General features: G+C 49.5%; 1 protein-coding gene across 1 annotated transcript in view; it reads left to right on the top strand.

The window, feature by feature from the left end:
- The window catches only part of Col15a1 (collagen type XV alpha 1 chain), a 101333-nt gene that overhangs the window by 39587 nt on the left and 44218 nt on the right, over positions 1-17528 (top strand). Inside the window, exons 7-13 of the mRNA XM_021244521.2 lie at positions 3170-3320; positions 6808-6920; positions 9046-9180; positions 10420-10572; positions 12215-12421; positions 12833-12958; positions 16528-16581. Of these exons, the coding sequence (XP_021100180.2) occupies positions 3170-3320; positions 6808-6920; positions 9046-9180; positions 10420-10572; positions 12215-12421; positions 12833-12958; positions 16528-16581 (939 nt within the window). The remainder of the gene's footprint in view (positions 1-3169; positions 3321-6807; positions 6921-9045; positions 9181-10419; positions 10573-12214; positions 12422-12832; positions 12959-16527; positions 16582-17528) is intronic.

Here is a 17528-nt window from a genome sequence, read left to right as displayed (position 1 = left end):
AGCGTACCTTCTTCACGGGGTTAGCATGAGAGGCAGATGAACGGACTCAGGCAAAACATTTGGGTGGCGCCTGGTCCAGCAGCTTTGGGCAGCTGCTCTTGCTGTGGTGACTACCGAGTGATCAGCTTGTGTGAGGATTAAGCAAAGCTCAGGGCTGGACCCAGCACAGGGACCAGTGCCGATGCCTCTTTCCTCGTGAGCCCCCTCTTGCCACCTACTTCCAGAGGGGAAGAGCAATGAGTACTTGGATCCTGGCCTTCCAGCCCAAAGGTGGCAGAGCCAGGTCCAGGGCTCCAGATCAAGTGTGCTATCAGTCATGCCACTTGATCTGGGAACTTCCCCTCTATCATCTCTTGGAAGGGCTTCATGGCTGTCTTTGGCAGCCACCCACCCAGGATGGGGAATTTCCCTCTTCATCTCAGACAGTCCCCTCCCTGCTTTGTCTGGCTTCTTTATGGGGTTGAATCTCACTTCCCCATCCTGAGCATTTTCTGCCTGTGACCCTCCAAGACTTGAGCTATAACCAGTAAACTGAACCAGAGACTTTCTATAGGGTTGGGAGTTAAAAACCAGCCCTTTCTTGCTCTCTTTGCCATTCAGGGCCAGGGCCTCTTTGCATTTTTGGAAAGTTCTATCTTATGTAGAATTAGAATGGGTCTCAGCCCTGGTCGTGCTTCTGAGTTGCCTATGCCCAGGGGCTCGGGGAGCTATCTTTAAGCAATGATTCTTGCCTGGGCTGGTGATCTGAATATTCAGTAGGTCTGGGGTGAGGTCCAAGAATCTGTATTAAAGAAACCCTGCAGATGATTACACTGCAAAGCCAGGATGCCTCTCCGAGCACCCCTGAATCTTCAGTTTGCCAGGCACCCCAGCTAGGGCCTTGTCCCTGGTATCCATGCCTTGGTTCCTGTGGTTTCATTTGCCTACAGCTGCCCTCCCCTACTCCTGCCTGGCAAATGCCTCCCTGCGCTCTGGATCCAGTAGGGATCATGTCCTCAGAGCCCACCCCTGCCCCGCTCTGCTCCTGCCTTGGCTCTCACCTCTGTAATTCCATGCGTCATTTTAAGTCACCATTATTTGTGTCTGGTCTGTGCTCCCTTGAGGTCTGGCAATGCAAGGGCAGACATCTTGTCTTCTTTATTCATTCCCTTGTCTCCAGGTTTTAGCACAGAGTAGGGCTGCAGGACATGTGTGTGAGATCAGTACACCTGACTGTGTGAAGAGGAGCGTGGGCTCAGCAAATCACACTCCTTTAATAACTTCAATGGTTTTGAGTCCTAGACTCTGCATTTTTTTACTTTGTCATAGGAAACAATGGTTCCCCATCCATGTTACCCTGAAAGCCACCAGCCATATGCCTGGGCACCTCAGTCTCCCCACGGAAGGTTAGCTTACCGAAGCTTGTTCTACCCTGGAGCAGGAGCCAGGTAGGGTGGCTGTGGCCGCCTGGCTAGGTCTCACCAAAGAAGCTTTTTGACTGTTGGGCTGGAGTCAGTGATGTCACCGAGTGACAGCGCTCAGCTCACCACCACCGTGTCCTCCTGTGCTCCTGCAGCTCTTCTGCCATCTGGCTATTCCAACACCCAAGCGCTTTTGGAAGCAGCTCTGTTTCCAGACACCAGTGGCCTCACTCAAGGCTAGGGGCAGGCTTTCCTAGGCTCTCTTGGCACATTCGGGTAACTGTGGTGAAGTGGCTTCCTCCTGGACCCCGTGCAAGGGGAGGAGAAGCACCCTCTAGGGCAGGGGTCCTTACCCACCCACCCCGCTGGGAGGCATGGGGAAGTCTCTCAGAGAGGTGCCTGCTCTGCCCCCAGCCTCAACTAGTTCCTGCCTGCTGGGCGGCTTCTTCAGTGCACCCGCCGGCCTCCTGGCCTGGACCTCAGCCCCCCTTGCTCATTGCTGCAGAGTAGACTGTCCAGAGTCCACAGTGGACCAAGCCACTCAGCAGCCTACCCCCACAGCACTGTCCCTCCTCCCTTTCTCCGAGCCTATCTCGCCAGTGGTCTAGCCCCTCTCCATCTGTTACCCTCTTCCTCCAACCCTCAGCTTTTGCCAAGGTCAGGGTGTCACGCCCTGACCTCACCCAGCCTCCCTGTCACCGTTTTCAGAAACTGCTTACTCTTCCAGGCCAGGTTCCTGCTGCCATCCCACCCACCTCCACCCTGGAGACTTCACAGCACAGTGCATTCAACTGTGATTTTCTCTAGGTGTTGATATTCAAAGTGATTGTTTTCTATTTCTGTTCATCTCCATTTATAATTTTCTTCAACAATGCATATGGAATATTTGAGCACTAAAAATAAATGTGTGCTGAGGATGGAATATTTATTATTGTTCCCATTATACTGAGGAGGAAGCCAGAGCTCTGAGAGATTATAGGACTTGCCCCCACATAACTTAGCTAATAAGTAGAGAGCTGGATTTGACCAAGTCTAAGAACTGAGCCAGTAAGTCCTAAATTATGGGGCTCTAAGAATCTCTGTGTTCTAGATTCTGACAAGAAGGACATAGCCTTCCATTACAGGGATAGATAGATGATCCTCTGGTAACAAATTAACCCTGAAATCTTAGCATCTTAACAAGGCAAAGATTTGCTTCTTGTTCACACCACAAGTCTAACATTAGATCCTTCTACTCAACCATCCCCACCCTGTTCCTAGCAACTTCAGGTTTAGAAAATGATGAGACCATTTGAGTGCTGACAAGCCCTGGTCTCACATGCTGCTCCTGGGGTCTGGGAGTGGTTGCAGGAAGTTTAGGACCTGCATCAGGATTTCTGCCTGGATCAAGTAGGATTGGATTTACATGGCATTTATAAGTATGTTCATCCATTCATTCATTCCCTCACCTTGCAGATCTTTACTGAGCGCCTCCTCTTTGCTGGCCTGGGATTCTGAGATCACAGAAATGTGGTCCGTGTGCTCGGAGGCCTTTGGCTGAGATGATCAGTCTCCTTTTAAATGGAATGGGATAGACTACCTCTAGTGTGCACCTGTTTCTGGCCTGGGAGATGAGGTGATGTCCAGGGGCACAGCAAGTGGTATGGGCTTTCTTCTGGGTTTATTTGGCATTCTGTGGGTACATTAATTTCTCCAATGAAGTCTTTTTTTTTTTTTTTTTGCTTTTACTGCCAAGTTAATCCTTTGGGCCTTATTTTTCCTCCCTGCAGCCTAAAGAAGCAAAAGTTGAACCTATAAACATACCTCCAATCTCATCCTCTCCCCCTCCCCTGGAGGACATGGAGCTTTCTGGTGAACCTGTACCAGAAGGGACCCCAGAAACCAACTTAAGCATCAGCCAACACAACAGCCCTGAGCAAGGCAAGTCCTGATGCACAGTCCTGGGTGGCGGCCTCTTGTTGAGTGATTACTGTATGTTCAGCCTGGATAGTGCATGTAACACATAGCCTCTTATTTAATCTTCCCTCACCCCTTCAAGGAAGGAATGGTACTTATCCTCATCTTATACATAGGATGAGAAAATTGAATCACAGAAAAGTTAAGTCACCCAGCCAAGACTACACAGCCTGGAAATAATAGAGCTGGCATCTGATCTCAGATACCTCAGCTTTTAACCCCCAGCCTCCTCCTCTTCTGGGGTTTAACAAAATGGCTTATAATAACTATGGCTGTTTATTGAATACTTACTGTGTGCCAAGTGTTTGCATACTTCCTCTCCAATCCAGACAGCACACCTTAGTTGACATTAGGAGCCACTATTTTATAGGTTGGAGAAACCAAAATTTGGGAAGGTTGAGTGGTGTGCCCACAACCACACAGGCTAGAGCCTTTGCCTGACTCCAAAGCCGGGTCTGACTCTCAGAGAAACAGGCCAGCTAACTGATGGCCAGAGATGGGCAGAGACTTCTCTGGCCACTCAGCAGGTCGGTGGCAGGCCCTGGGAGGACAGCAATCATCCTGTCTCCTTGTCCAGGGCTCTGGCACCTCCCTAGTGTTCCTTCAGCCCTGCAGAGGAACACTGGTAAAGCCCAGAGATCAGGGACAATTCCCCATGCAGAAGCTTAACATGTACCCAAGGCCTGACATCATGGGCATTTTCCACCCTTTCTCAGAGGGTGGCTGTTTCCGACCATAGTTGCAGCCAACCCCAGAGCTCTGAGATATAGGAAAAGAGTCATTCCTACCAGCACCTTTCCTAGTTGTAACAACTGAAAATGCCCATAGTAGGGATTAGTTAAGCAAACTCTCTGTTACTCATACATCCCTCAGCCCACATCCTGGTGATGTGGAGGATTAATGGCTCAGGGACATGCTCATGGTTTATTCCAGCAGAAAAGCCGATTTCAAAACTCTGTGTGCTATGATCCTCATTTTGAATGTTATTTATGTCTGTTTTTATATAGCTATGTAAAGCAATGTATATATTTGATACATTTACATATTAGAAGTACTATTCAACAAAATCTTATGAGAATTTATCTCTGGGTGGAAGGATTATGGTAGAGGTTTTTATTTTCTTTATTGGACTTCTATATTTTATAAGTCTTCTACAATAGTTATCATTTTTGGGGGCCAGGGATTTAGCTCAGTGGTTTCGGCGCCTGCTGCGCAAGTGCAAGGACCCAAATTCGATCCCCGATTCCCCCCCCAAAAAAGTTACCATTTTTCTTTTTGCTGTTACCATCAGTTAATGAATGTTATAGTAAGAGCTAAACTTGGGAAGTCTATGGGTAAGAGAGAGGATAGAATAGAAAAAAATGAGTAATAGTTTAATAAAGTTGCCATAAAACCAAGGAGTGAAAGTGTGGCTTTGGAAAGCCTGCTGGGCAGGAGACCTGGATGGTTTGGATGGAAGCCTTGCTTGGCCGCCTGTTTCCCATGCAACTGGGGGTGGGGCGGGGGGTAGTGAGCATTCCAAAGCCTTAGGTTCCTTAACCAAGAGCCGTGAGTATTGACAACTAAGCCCTGGTTCCCCAGTGGGGAATGGGTGAGAGGACTGAATGGGCCGTGGTCCCTGCAGTCTGGTCAGATCCTAGCAGTGGTTTGTGAATCCCAAATTCTGATCTGGGCAAACTTGGGATCTCTGAAGGGGAGGGTCTTTCGTAGTCCCAATAGAGCACAGCTGTCCTGTGCTGGGATCAGCCTGACTCTGTATCCGTCAGCGGACACTGCGCCAGAGGGAATCCACGGAGCTGGCTGATATATTCCTTTTCTTATTGTTGGGTAGACAGCCAGGATGTGGGGAGAAAGAACCTGCGCCCAAGGCTGCCCCTGGCTAAGGAAAGCGCCCCAGTGTTTGTATCTGGCTTCCCTGACACCCCTCGATCACGTCACTCCGCGGAAGGTCGGGACTAAGGGCTGGGGGCCCGCCGGCTGGCTGCACAGCACCCCCTGGTGGTCAGAGCGGGGAGCACGGAAGCGTGCAGCAGGGGCCGGCGTTTTGCGCTCCAAAGGAGCGAGCGTTCACCATGACCTCCTTCCTACACTGTTGGGCGGTGGGGCCTGCGTGAGGGCAGCGTCTGTGGAAAGCGTCTGACATGAAGACAGGCCCATCTAGCTTCAAGACCCCTCCCAGCCACTCTCCGTGGAACCTTATTCCTCCTCTTCAGAATGGGGTTAATAATTAAGAAGGTGTTAATGTGGCCAACAGAGCCCCGAGGTTGATAGCAAAGAGGCTGAAAACGTGGGGTTCCCGTCCTGGCTTTACCCCCTCAAGCCTGGTGGTAGGATGGTTTCTTGTAAGAAGGAATGGGCTAGCAGGAAGATGAAAAGGACGTGCATGTGATAAGCCTGGCCAGTGTCCAGCCAGCACGGGCATACATTCATTTTAATATAATTTATTTTTCTTTGCTTTTGGACTCCATTTGGGTTTTCTTGCCTTAAATTCTTTTATTGGTACATTTTAGGTATACAGTACATTTACATTTATCACTGGGTGCTTGTACCTGTACGTGACGTATCTTGGTTCTTATTTTTTCCCCATTGCCTGTGCGCCCTTCGCCCCCTCCACCCTTCCCTATTTACACAGACTTTGTTTCCATTTTTTCCTTTTCTCATAATTTTTCCTTTCCCTTCTTTCCTTTGTCCTTCCCCTCCCATTTGGTTTTTTTTTTAATTGCAAAAGAAATATGTGTGTGTGGTAGCAGTTCAGTCAACACATAGTCATATGAACAAAAAGTAATAGTTTCCTTCCTCTCCTATCCTGCAAGAAACCAATATTATTATATATGCTGCCGAACCAAGCACAAGAAACCAATATTGAGTACTGTGGTTCAGCTCGGTGTGTATATAAATATATATACTCATGTCCATACTTACTGTATATTATATAATTATTATAGAATTTGAGTATGTTATAGAATAACTGTATAATGATCAAGTATGTATACCCGTATAATATTTTTCTATTTTACAAGTATAGAACTGCATTGACAGTGATTATCTTTTGCTTATTAAATGCCAGGGGCTGTCCTCAATGCCTTTCTTGCATTAATTTATTTAATCTTGAGATTCAGCCTCCTCAGAACAGACTTATGAGGTAGAAATTATTATGATCCCCCATTTGTGGATGAGTAACTTGAGGTATAAGAGCTGTCTGGCATTTGCCACAGATGTATTCCTGGTAAGTAGCAAAGCAGGATTCCAGGCAAGCAGGAGGGGCCAGAGTCCCTGGTGGAAACCACCAAAAACTACTCCCTCACCATGTTATTCTTCAACTTGGTGTTTTCCCTCTTAATCCTGTGTGATGGTATTACAAACATCTTTCCAAGTTAGTGGGTGAAGAGCTAGCTCATTCTTTTCCAAGACTGTGAACTGTAGTTAATTGTAGAATACCTGCTTCCTGTAGGGTCCGGCGAGATCCTGAATGACACGCTGGAGCAGGTTCATTCTCTGGATGGAGACGCCATTTCTGATGTTGGCTCAGGAGACAGGACCTTCCTTGGTGCCACTGAAGAACAGGTAAGCGAGTGGTAAATTTCACTTGGTAAGTCAGTGGTGAGCTTCTTTGTTTATTTCATACTTGATGGTGGCTTCTGATGTGCACTGGAGAGAACCACGAGAGTGTAATTGAAAGTCACCAAGACTACTCTGTCTTCGTGGTAGGGCAGAGGCCAGAGTCAAGGGCTCCAGGGATACACCAGGACAGGTGAAAGAAGCCCAGCCTCAGCCTGTGCTCACACCTGCCTGGTGATGAACGCTCTTCCTCACCATGGTAACCACCTCCCTCCTGCTCCATCGTGAAGAGTATAGCCTCCCCGGTGCTTTCAGTGCTTTCAGGACAGAATCACATTCACTGCAGGTGTGTTCATGCTATTGTTCCATAGTTGGCTTTTACACCTACAAAGGCAGCTTTTGAAATGCTGGACACAGTAGTGTGCGAAAATAAATCCAGTGAGGCTTCCTCATAATAACTTCCTCACCTCTCTTCCCACACTTTCCTCTCCCTCCTGTTGGATCTGGATACCCCCACCCTTCACCTTTTGTCTTCCCCTGGAAATAGTCACACACCAGTCCCTATGTCTCCCAAATTCCGAATGCATGTCCCACTCGCCAGATGGTTTGTAGTGGGATGGGAGACATGATGAAAGTTCTCTCCAAAAGAATTCTTCCCCTTCTGTCACTCAACCGCACAGTAAATTCTGTCCCTTTTCTTACAGGGCCTGCAGGTAGGGGATGGGCTGATGCTGGTAGAACTGCTGTCATCACAGCCTCTTAGCAGGCCCCTTAAGGGCTCTGCCCACTTCTTTCAGTGAGTGGGAGTTACCTGATGCCTATGGAATTATACTTGTACTTAGGGCTTTAGCTGACCTGAGTCAAAGAAAGTCTTATTTGATATCCTGTGGCATCATCTTTCTTCCAACTTTTTTTTAGGATAAGTCTACAAGGACTTAATACCTTCTGTGAAGAATGGGCTCTGAAGTCAAATAAGTTTGGGAAATAGTTCATTCTGTCTTCCCTTTTTTTATAGGCTCTCAGGGGTCCTGCAGCTAGGAGATCTAGCTAACTTTGATTGGTCTATTTGTTTAGCATACAAAGGAACTACTCTTTCGCAAAAAAAAAAATTGAAAAAACAAAATTTTAGAAAACAGATAAAACACAGTCCCTTTGGTGACATTGTAATCAAAGTTGCTCTCTTTCCATTTTCTCTATTTGCTGTGCAACCTTCAGAGAATCTCCTGTTCCTTGCCCAGGGTAAAGTGGGTCACGGGGTGTTGTAGGGGTTTTGCATGTATTGCTGGAGAGATATGAAAGAAATGGCTGCCTCTGAATTGAGAGGGCACTGACAGTCTAGTGAACAACTCAGACAAGTCCAGCCTGGCACGTACATGAGTTTAGTAGGGGTGACTTGCAGATGTGTGGGCTGTAGCACCACTGAAGTCATCAACCCTCCTTTGTTAAGCTACTGGTTTTAGAGGGCAAACGCAGAATCCGGAGCAAGGAGCATCCTTGGGAAAAGTGGTGTGTGCTCTGCTCTCATCCTGTCCTTATCAGGAAACTCCCCCAGTCTCAGAAAGCACTGCTGGCCATGGGAGTGAGGGAGCGTGGCGCACAGCTTCAGCACCTAGTGGAGCCCACCGGACGGCCACACTGGAGGGGCCCACTGCAAGAGGGAGTCACGTTGGTTAAGGTCCTGAGGACAGTTCCCATGACACAGGGAGAGAAGGAATGGAGTGTCAGGACTGGACAAGGCTGAGAAGGACAGAGATGCCCCTGGCACATCTCCGAAGCACTGCCATGGGAAAAGACATTGTCTTGATGTCTTGATGGGTACTTAGTGGAGGTCTCAGGAGACCCCCTTATCTAGGCAGACATGTCCAGCACTGGGGAGAGGGGCTGATTCAGGAGGCAGTGACCTAACAGAACAGGCATCAAACACAAGACAGAGATGCCTGGGCAGTCATTCATATCCCTGTGTTCTGCAATCCTGGGCTGGCCTGGAACCAGGGCAAAGTCAGAGACATTGGAAGAAGCTACAGAGACACAGGTTCAGGAGGGCTCAGGCAGCCTCTTCTCTCCAGCCATAGGCATGTTCATCGGGGCCCGGGCACATTGATATGGTCTTTTGTGATGTCCTTGTTTCCAGGGCTCTGCAGCAACAGCAATAGGGGAGGATGAGGTGACCATCACCACAGCCCGGGAGGCAGAGGTCAGCAGCGTGCCCACAGGAGGACCAACCCTGGTCATGTCCACCCTAAACCCTCGGGAAGGGACCGCCCCAGTAAGTTGTCCTGGTGCACACCCCACTTGAGCCGTTTTGGGGGAGGTCAGGTTGTCCTGGTGGAGCAGTGGCTGGCAAAGTGCAGAGGGACAGCCACGTGGGGCCGAGGCTGCTGAGCTCAGAGTAGGAGGTTGAGGCTGATGCTGTATCACCCAGCAGGTGTTTACAGAGCACCACACTGTGCTGGGCGCTCAGCCTGGTTCCAGGTACTGGAGGCAGATAGGAAACACAGTGGTAAGAGGTGAAGAGAGGAGACTCAGGGTGCTCTGGGAGCACCAGGGGCCCAGACTCAACCCTGGGGGTCTGGAAGGTAAGAAGGCAAGACTGGAGGGAGGGTGAGTAGAAGCAGCTGAGCCGCTGGCGGTGTGACAGGGCACCGGAAAGGGGCCAGCAGGAGCAAAGGCCTGTGAGTCTCAAAGGAGCCAGAGAAGCTTGTGCAGCCCCAGGAGTTGGCTGGGAGGGAAGGAGGGGGAGATGGGGCTGGAGAGGCCTCTGAGACCACAAGGGCTTTGGGGGCCCTGCCTAGGAGCCCAAGAGAACCCAGCAGAAGTCAGGAGCCACCTGGGTGAGACACAGCAGAGAGGTGCAGACAGTTTGGAATTCTAGAAAGATCACCCTGACTTCCAAGAGGGAAAGGACAGGGAAGCCAGCCTGGACTTGGGGAGGGGCACAGAGGCTGTATCAGGGCCCAGGTGAGTGGTGATAGCAGCCGGCTCTAGAGCAACATCCACCATGTAGCATCCTGCTGCAAGTCCTGCAGAGTGAGGGACTGAAAAGTGTCCATTGCATTTATAAATGTGGCTCTGAGTGACAACATGGTGAGAGCAGTTTGGGAAGTGGGGTGGAAGCCAGATGGCAGGCACCCAGTTAGGGGGAACAGGAGGCAGGAAGTGGCCAGGTGACCCACAGTGTAAATAGCTCCCTTAACAAGACGTGGGGAGGCCAAGAACCTGGATTTTTACCCCAGCACAACAACCTAGACACCAGGGGGATGTTTACACCCAGGAGTAGAGGGCAGAGGCTGAGCGGAACAGCAAGTGGGCACATGTCTCTTGAGGGTGGCAGGGCCTTCGGTGAACAGCACGGGTAGGGAACCAGGGAGGAGGTGTGGGAGTCTTGTGGCGTGTGTGCACTTTGAAGGGCAGGTAGTTACACAATGAAGGTGCAGCAGGGGCCCTGCCCTGGAGGATCAGGGGTGTGGTCTGCTGACATGGTCCCTCGGGCCGTCTTTCTATTCAGGGTCTGGAGGACGAAGAAGGTTCAGCAGCAGTGGGAGCAGGGGAGGCCGAGGTGCCCGTCAGCACTGCTGGGGAAGTAGAGTCAGGCAGCGTGTCCACTGTGGGGCCCACCCTCACCATGTCCACCCAGAGCCCCAGGGAAGAGACCACGCTGGTAAGGAGCATGAAGCGCCGGGACAGCTGCAGGCCTCTACATGGAGACACAGTACCTCCTGGACTAAAAGCTTGCTGTGGGGTAGAACAGGGGACCAGTGGGGACCCTCTGCCCTCATCAGCAGGGGCCAGGAGCCAGGTGACAGGCGGTGTCTGTATGCGGGGGGAGGTAATGGAGTGGCCACAAGCTATCGGAAGGCTGGGTGGAGGGGTCAGGATGCAGCAGCAGGGAGATCCTGGCAGGGCTGCTCAGTCCTGTCTGCCTGGAGTGCAGGATACAAGCGCGCCAGGGCCTTGGGCAAGCCCGTCCCCATGGTGTCCCTATAATGGCACCCGCCAGTTAGTTCTCCACTCTGAGGATTCAAACCCCACTGCCCATGTCCACTCCTGTGTTCCCACAGGCAGAACTCTCTTCTCTCTCCCTAACATCTCACGTCCCATCAAGCATCAGGTCTCACTGACTTTTCTGCCCAGAGCCGTCGTGAACCCTCCCACTTTTGTCCTCTGGTGTCTGCCCCTAGACTGATCGTGTGTCCCCAGCCCAGGCAATTTCTGAGGCCCTTCCCGACCTCTCCATCTTCTCTTATGACACCTCCCTGGAGTTTCAGCCCCCTGCTTAGAAGCAAGCTGTCCCTCACCCTGACCTGCAGAACCAGCTCTCCCAAAGCCTTTCAGGGTCTCGGGCTCTTCTGTCCCCAGCCCCAGGTGTTCCAGCCTGTCTCCCTTTCACTTTTTGAGCAGGCCTCTTTCTTTTTGCCTTGCGGTCTTGCCAGGCCCCTTCTCTCTGCCAAGAGCCTCTCTTCCTCTCCTTATTTCCATTCTTGCTTGTCCTATAGCCAACTTGAACTCTGCTTCCTCTGGAAGGGGGCGTTCCACACTGGCAAGGCCCCCATCCTTGTCCTTAGGAGGCTCATCACAATTTAGATCCATAATAAACTTGGCCACTAGATCATATCTGGCTTCTCAGCAGGGTGTAAGCGCAGCGAGGACAGGGATCACAGACACCATTTACTGCTACACTTCCCTCCTGACTGGTGGTGGATGAGCGTTTGCTGAGTGAATGCATGGAGGGGCAGCCAGGCCATCGAAGGCCAACAGCCCTGCCTCTGAGGGCATCCACACACCTGCTCCCCAGTCTGTGTCACACTGGTCAAGCAGCGTCCCAGCTCTGGCCTAATGTCCACATAGGGAAACTGCAGTGGCAGCACAGGGACTGAGCAGTGATTGAGCTCTCCAAGCCATCCGGCAGCTGTGTGGATGATTTCAGTGCTCTTCTTCTTCTCCTTTCTCTTTTGTTTCTTCTCCCTTTTCTTTGAAGACAAGCCATAAGAGATCAGGTCCCAGTTCCACTGCATCTTAGCTGAATAGAAACCAGAACTTGAACAGAACTGTCTGAAAGTCGAAGTAGTAAGCTCCCCATTACTGGATACATGAAGACCAAGATCAGATAAGCACTTGGGTCAGGAATGCCCTGAAAGAGGTCTGTGGACTGAAGTACAGTTCTCAGTGTGCAAAGGGAAAGGAGTGAAGGAGCTGCCAGTGATCTGCTGGCCCTGGGGGTTTCCTCCCTGCAGACCCCTGCACACTCCCTGAAGCTGGGCATGGATCACCTGGGACCGTCTCTCATGCTGGCTTTGTTCCAGGGTCCAGGCAAAGAATGGTTAACCTCAGTTGCAGCTCCCACAGAAGTTCCCCTCAGTACTCCTGGAGAAGAGGAAGCCAGTGGAGCCTCCACAGACAACCTAGCTGTCCTCACACCCACAGTGGCCCCTGCACATGCCAGCAGGGCCTCCACAGATGGCCTGGCTGTTCTCACACCCACAGTGGCCCTGAGACAAGTGGTCACCTCTGTAAGTGTCATCTAGCGTCCCCTCTGGCTCATGGGAGAGAGAGGTCAGCATCCTGGATCAGGAGCAGTTAGTGGCCTCCACAGAGATGCATGCCCCCTTTGGCTCTCTTAGGAGGTATCTGCCAGATGGGGCAGGGTGCAAGGGCAGGAGTGTGACAGAGACGGGTTGGGCCTTGGCTTTTGTCCCTCCCTGCTACCTCCTAGCTTTGACCAAGAGGAACTTTCTCAGACACAAGTGGCCCCATGTGGGGCAGGTTGCTGGAAGCTGAGCCCTGGGAAGAGATGCGATTTCTGTCAGGGGTGATGTAGGTTCGAAAGTGTTTTGAAGATGGGCTTCACCATAGAAATGACTCTTACCACACCCACTCCACCTCGGCAGCCCAAGTGACTTCTCCAGTTGTTTCCCTCTCAGGTACCTGATGACAAGGAAGACTTGGAGCCCCTGGCCACCGCTGGCAGAGAGGAGACTGGCAGCGCTCCCCCTGATGGGCTGCCGCTCCCGGTACCCACAGCGGCTCCTGAGGGACGGGTCACTCTGGTGAGTGGCGTACAGGTGGACAGACTTGAGTTGGCAGATATCACAGGGAAGATGAAGACCAGCCCTGGCCTTCTTGGATGTGGGTTCTCATTTTTCTGGTTTTCAAATTTGAGCATTTTAGGGCCTTCAACCTTTGGGCACACTTGAGGAAACTGCAGTTTGCTGAGGAAAAAGTAGGGAGTGAAAATCAAAGGGACACAGCCTTGGGTCCCAGACTGCCTTTTTAAAATTGAAATGAGATCCTTCTAAGAAGCAGTGCTGTTAGAAGATGCAAAAGCTGATTGCCGGGCTGGGCGGGACTGGGGGGAGGGAAGTGTTGGTGGGTGGTGGGGGCCTGTCAAGCCCACTCCTCCACAGATTCCTAGGATTCTGGAATGCCGCTGTGTGACCCTAAGCAGACCTTTTTGTTTCCTGAGCCTGTTTCTGTGTGTGAATGGGAGTAACTGAGGTTAAGTCAGAGAATGTTGGGAACACTGTGTATACACACGAGGTTGTCACCACTTAAGGGCTATAAATTTGTCTTTTAGAAATAGGAAACCCAGCTGAGTGTGGTCGTGCAGGCCTATAATCCCAGCTGCTTGAACCTGGGATCAAGGCTAGCCTGAGCAATTTAGCAAAACCCTGTTTCAAAACAAAAACTGGGGCGGGCTGGGGGAGGAGGACTGGGAGTATAGCTCAGTGACCAAGCATGTGTGAGGCCCTGGGTTTGATCCTTGGCACCACACAAACCAAACCAAAATGAAGCAAAAACCCAAAAGGAAACTGAGTTCTTGAATCCCGGAGTCGTGTGAAGCACAGAGCTCCTCAAAGGTGAGTAGTTTTAGAGGAAGCCCTCCCACTGGTGGCCAGCTTAAGCTAAGGTGGACTGGAGCCTGCTGACCTGTGGCTCCTGCTCATGAGCATCACCCAGCCGGGATCTCATCTGTGAGAGTGCAGCATGGTGGGAAGACCCTTGATGGAGAGCCAGGAGGCAAGGTTCTGGTTCCAGCACGGCCTGAGCCACCTGGGCCCCTGCCCTCCCTGCTATCATTGATAAAGGAGGAAGGCTAGTGAGGACTCTGCTTTTAAATGCAGTGCACATTAGATACACATAGGGGATGGAGGGGTCCTTAAAGCCCTACAGAGTCTGAGTCTAGTGCCAACCTAGAGAGTTAGACAGACTGGGGTGGGACACCAGGAAAGGACCACAGGCAGCTAGCGAGGGAGCCGCCAGCTAGCTGTGATGGCAGTACACAATGTGCTCCCTCACAGTGTCCCCCACCATTGCAGTCCCCACCCCATGGTATGTGCAAAAACCCCAGCCAGAGCTCCTGAGTGGGGCTGCAGCGGGCGCTAGTAGAGCCTTCTTTCTTTTTAAAACTTAAGAGGTCAGCCTGTCCTATGTGATGAGTTCAAGACCAGCCTAAACCACAAGAAGACCCTGTCTCAAAAAACCAAAATAAATAAATAAATCTTAATACTTTTTAAAATCTAAAAAATTGACCAAGGGTCTTAAAATGACATACGTAACCCCCACATGGCCATCACTTGGTTTAAACAGTTATCATCCTGTAGCCAATCAGGCTTTATCTGTTCTACCTCCTCCCACCATCTTCTTGAAGAGAAGGGGAAGGTTGGAGTCTTTTTCAAAAGTCCCAAACATCTTTTCATTTAAATTGTAAATAAGTCAATGTGTGCTGGTAATAGATTGATGTGGAATGTTTGTTGGTTTTTTTTTGCATAGCCACATAGTCATTGTCCCTCTAACAAAATTAACAATAGTTCCTTCATATTATTTAATTCCCTGGTTTTAAAAAAATGTTCTTTCCCAGTTAGATTGTTTGATTGTGAATCTAAATATGTGGTTAATTTGTCTCAGATGTCTTCTAATCTCTAGCCGTCTTTACCCCTTCTTTTCTCTTTCTGCTATTGGTTTGTTGAAGAATCTGGCTCAGTTTTTCTTATTTCTTTGTATTTTCTGCCTTAAGAAGTTGGCCTGGTGAAGCCAGCTATGTTGGTGGGGGTGTTGAAGGTTTATTGCTTCTGGGAAACTCTTTGTCCACAGATATTAACAACCATAAAACTACATATTAACAACCATAAGTTAACCACCATAAAACTGCAACCAGAAACTTCTGGTCCAGGAATTTATCCTGATGGAGATAGTCCAACATGTAAAAAAACTTTGTTTACAAGGATGTTAATTTCATAGTAGATTTTAATGTTCATAGTAGAGAAAAATTGGGCATGAACTAATTAGCAAACAATTGGTGATTAATTGAATTAAATTATATTCAAATAATGGAACATTATGCAGCTCTTAACATTATTCTTATTGGTATTTAATGGTAGAGGACATACCCAGTATATCACGTTAAGTAAAAGAAGCTGGTTATAATCTTGAGTCTATTGTGTGGTCTTCAGTATTTAAAAATATTCACACGCAAGAACCCTAGAAGGAAATACCCTCCCTAAATACTAGCGGTTGTTGTCTCAAAGTGGTTGTAACTGTGGGAGGTTGGTAGATTTTTCATGCATTTTGGTGTTTTCCACCATGGGGACTTAACGATGGTTGCAACAGATTTTTTGAAAACTCCAAGGGAGGAAGACAAAAGAAAGGGAGAGGTGAATGGGCACACAGTGTGACATCCTTGTATGTGATCGATGAAGACAAGTCACTGTTCAGTGCCTGTGCTAGGTACCTGCCTTGAACTGAAATGGACTCCCCAGTCCCCGATCAGAAGGTGTAAAAGCACAATAATGATGGCAAGAGAGGAGGCCTTCTGGAGTGCTTTTAGGATCATTTTGAATCTGAGTCACCAACGAAGTACAGCTTGGTGGGTGAGAGTCAGCATCCAAGCCTGGCCCTGCACAACTCTGCCACTCTCCACCTGCCCTGTCTGCGTTTACCATGCGTGGAACGGGGGTCATAATCACAGCACCTTCCTCTTCGTGTGTTGTGAGGATTAAATGAGTTAATACATGGAAAACCTTGCCTAGCACAAAGGATGTGTTCAAATTAGCTAAATAGAATTATTTTGCATATGAGGCTGAGAGGATTAGGCTTTTGCCCCAGGTCATACAGTTCCCAGGGGTCAGGCAGGATGAGAGCCTTGGTCTTAGGGCTTTCTGGCTTGGTTTCTACAGTGACCTCCATCATCATCTCAGACTAGAGCCAGAGTTGTTCAGCAAAGGCCACAGTGGTTGAAACAAGAGTCATTCCATTTAGAAGGACTGGTGAGGTATTCAAATCTTTTAGGGAACATAGGGCAAACATTGCCCTTAAAATGAACTTAAATACTTTTAAATCTGTGTTGGGGAACACTAGCAAAAGATGAGACCGATTGTCAAGTCTGGATGACTCCAAATGCCATGGTCTTTCCATAGTCACTTGGTAAATAGATACTAAGAGGCTGTGGTCTTCTAGGTACAGGGATTGCAGCGGTGACCATGGTTTCTCACCTACTCTAGCCCAGTACAACCCCCAACCCGTGCCCAACTCACTGGCCAGCGCCAGGAAAGTCATCAGAGCTCAGCAGCTGCATGTTCCAGAGACCCTGTGACCAGTTATTAACCAAATCTTGTTTCAGGCTCAACTAGTACATGGGGAAATGGAAGGACAGTCTGGACCTGAAGGAGAAAAGGTTTGTGCTATGATTTTTCTGGAGGGCACACTGACTCCCAAGCAAGGGTGCTGAGCATGTTATTTGGGGTTAATTTAGTCCATTCAATCAAGGTGAGGACAGAAGTGGCAAGAGGACTGAGCCTCAAAGAGAAATCCCAGAATAGCACAGGAACAGTTCTGACTCTTCTTACCAACAGTGACCTTGACCGACTCCCTTGGCCTCTGCGGGCCTCTTTCTTATCTGTTACTGGGTCCTTCCAATGCCAGTGCTCTGTGGGTCAAACTGTCCGATTTTCTACCTAGGAAAGTATTTCGTAAACAAGCTTCCAAGGACTACAGTCCTGGATTTGCCTCTTAGCAGCTGGAGGATCTCAGGACGCTCCTTTCCCACTTCTTCCCTTTGGATTCTTCATCTATAAAATGGGGGGTGGTGGTAATTTCATCCACGATAAAATGAGGTGACATTTATGGAAATACTGTCTTACCTCGGTCACTGTAGAAAGATAATGAAGTCCTCTTATTAAAATAACTGCTAGTTGGAAAACCCTTTCCAAGGGGGTGCATCACAGTGACCCCGGTCTGTGGTCTCCAGAAAGTCACACTCAGGGAGCTTCCCCTGCCCTAGGCAGCATTGCCTTTCCCATTGCCATGCTGGCCCTGCCTCCCTACCCCTCCTCAGTTCCTTGGCTTTGTGGAGGAGGTTCTCAGGCAAGATGGCTCCAGCCCTAGGGCTTCAGGTTTGTGTCCACCTGGGTGTGGGAAGAGAGAACAGGCTGGGATGGTGTTGTCTTTCTTCTTCTCTGCCTCTGGCCACTTCGTATTTTGGGATTTCACTGTCAATATTTCCACTGTCCTTTTGTCTTTCTTTACTCGTGCATGATCTAGATCTTAAAGATGAGCCCCTTTCTATGAAGAGAAAGAGGACAGTTTGGGGGGATGATTTATTCCTGGACCATTTTGTTCTCT

Source organism: Heterocephalus glaber, unplaced genomic scaffold, assembly GCF_053883595.1.
Source record: "Heterocephalus glaber isolate CG9 unplaced genomic scaffold, H.glaber_assembly_v1.0 deba00001481, whole genome shotgun sequence".
Taxonomy (NCBI): Eukaryota; Metazoa; Chordata; class Mammalia; order Rodentia; family Bathyergidae; genus Heterocephalus; species Heterocephalus glaber.
Note: the sequence above shows the minus strand (reverse complement) of the source record. Positions and strands in the feature narration are given on the sequence as shown.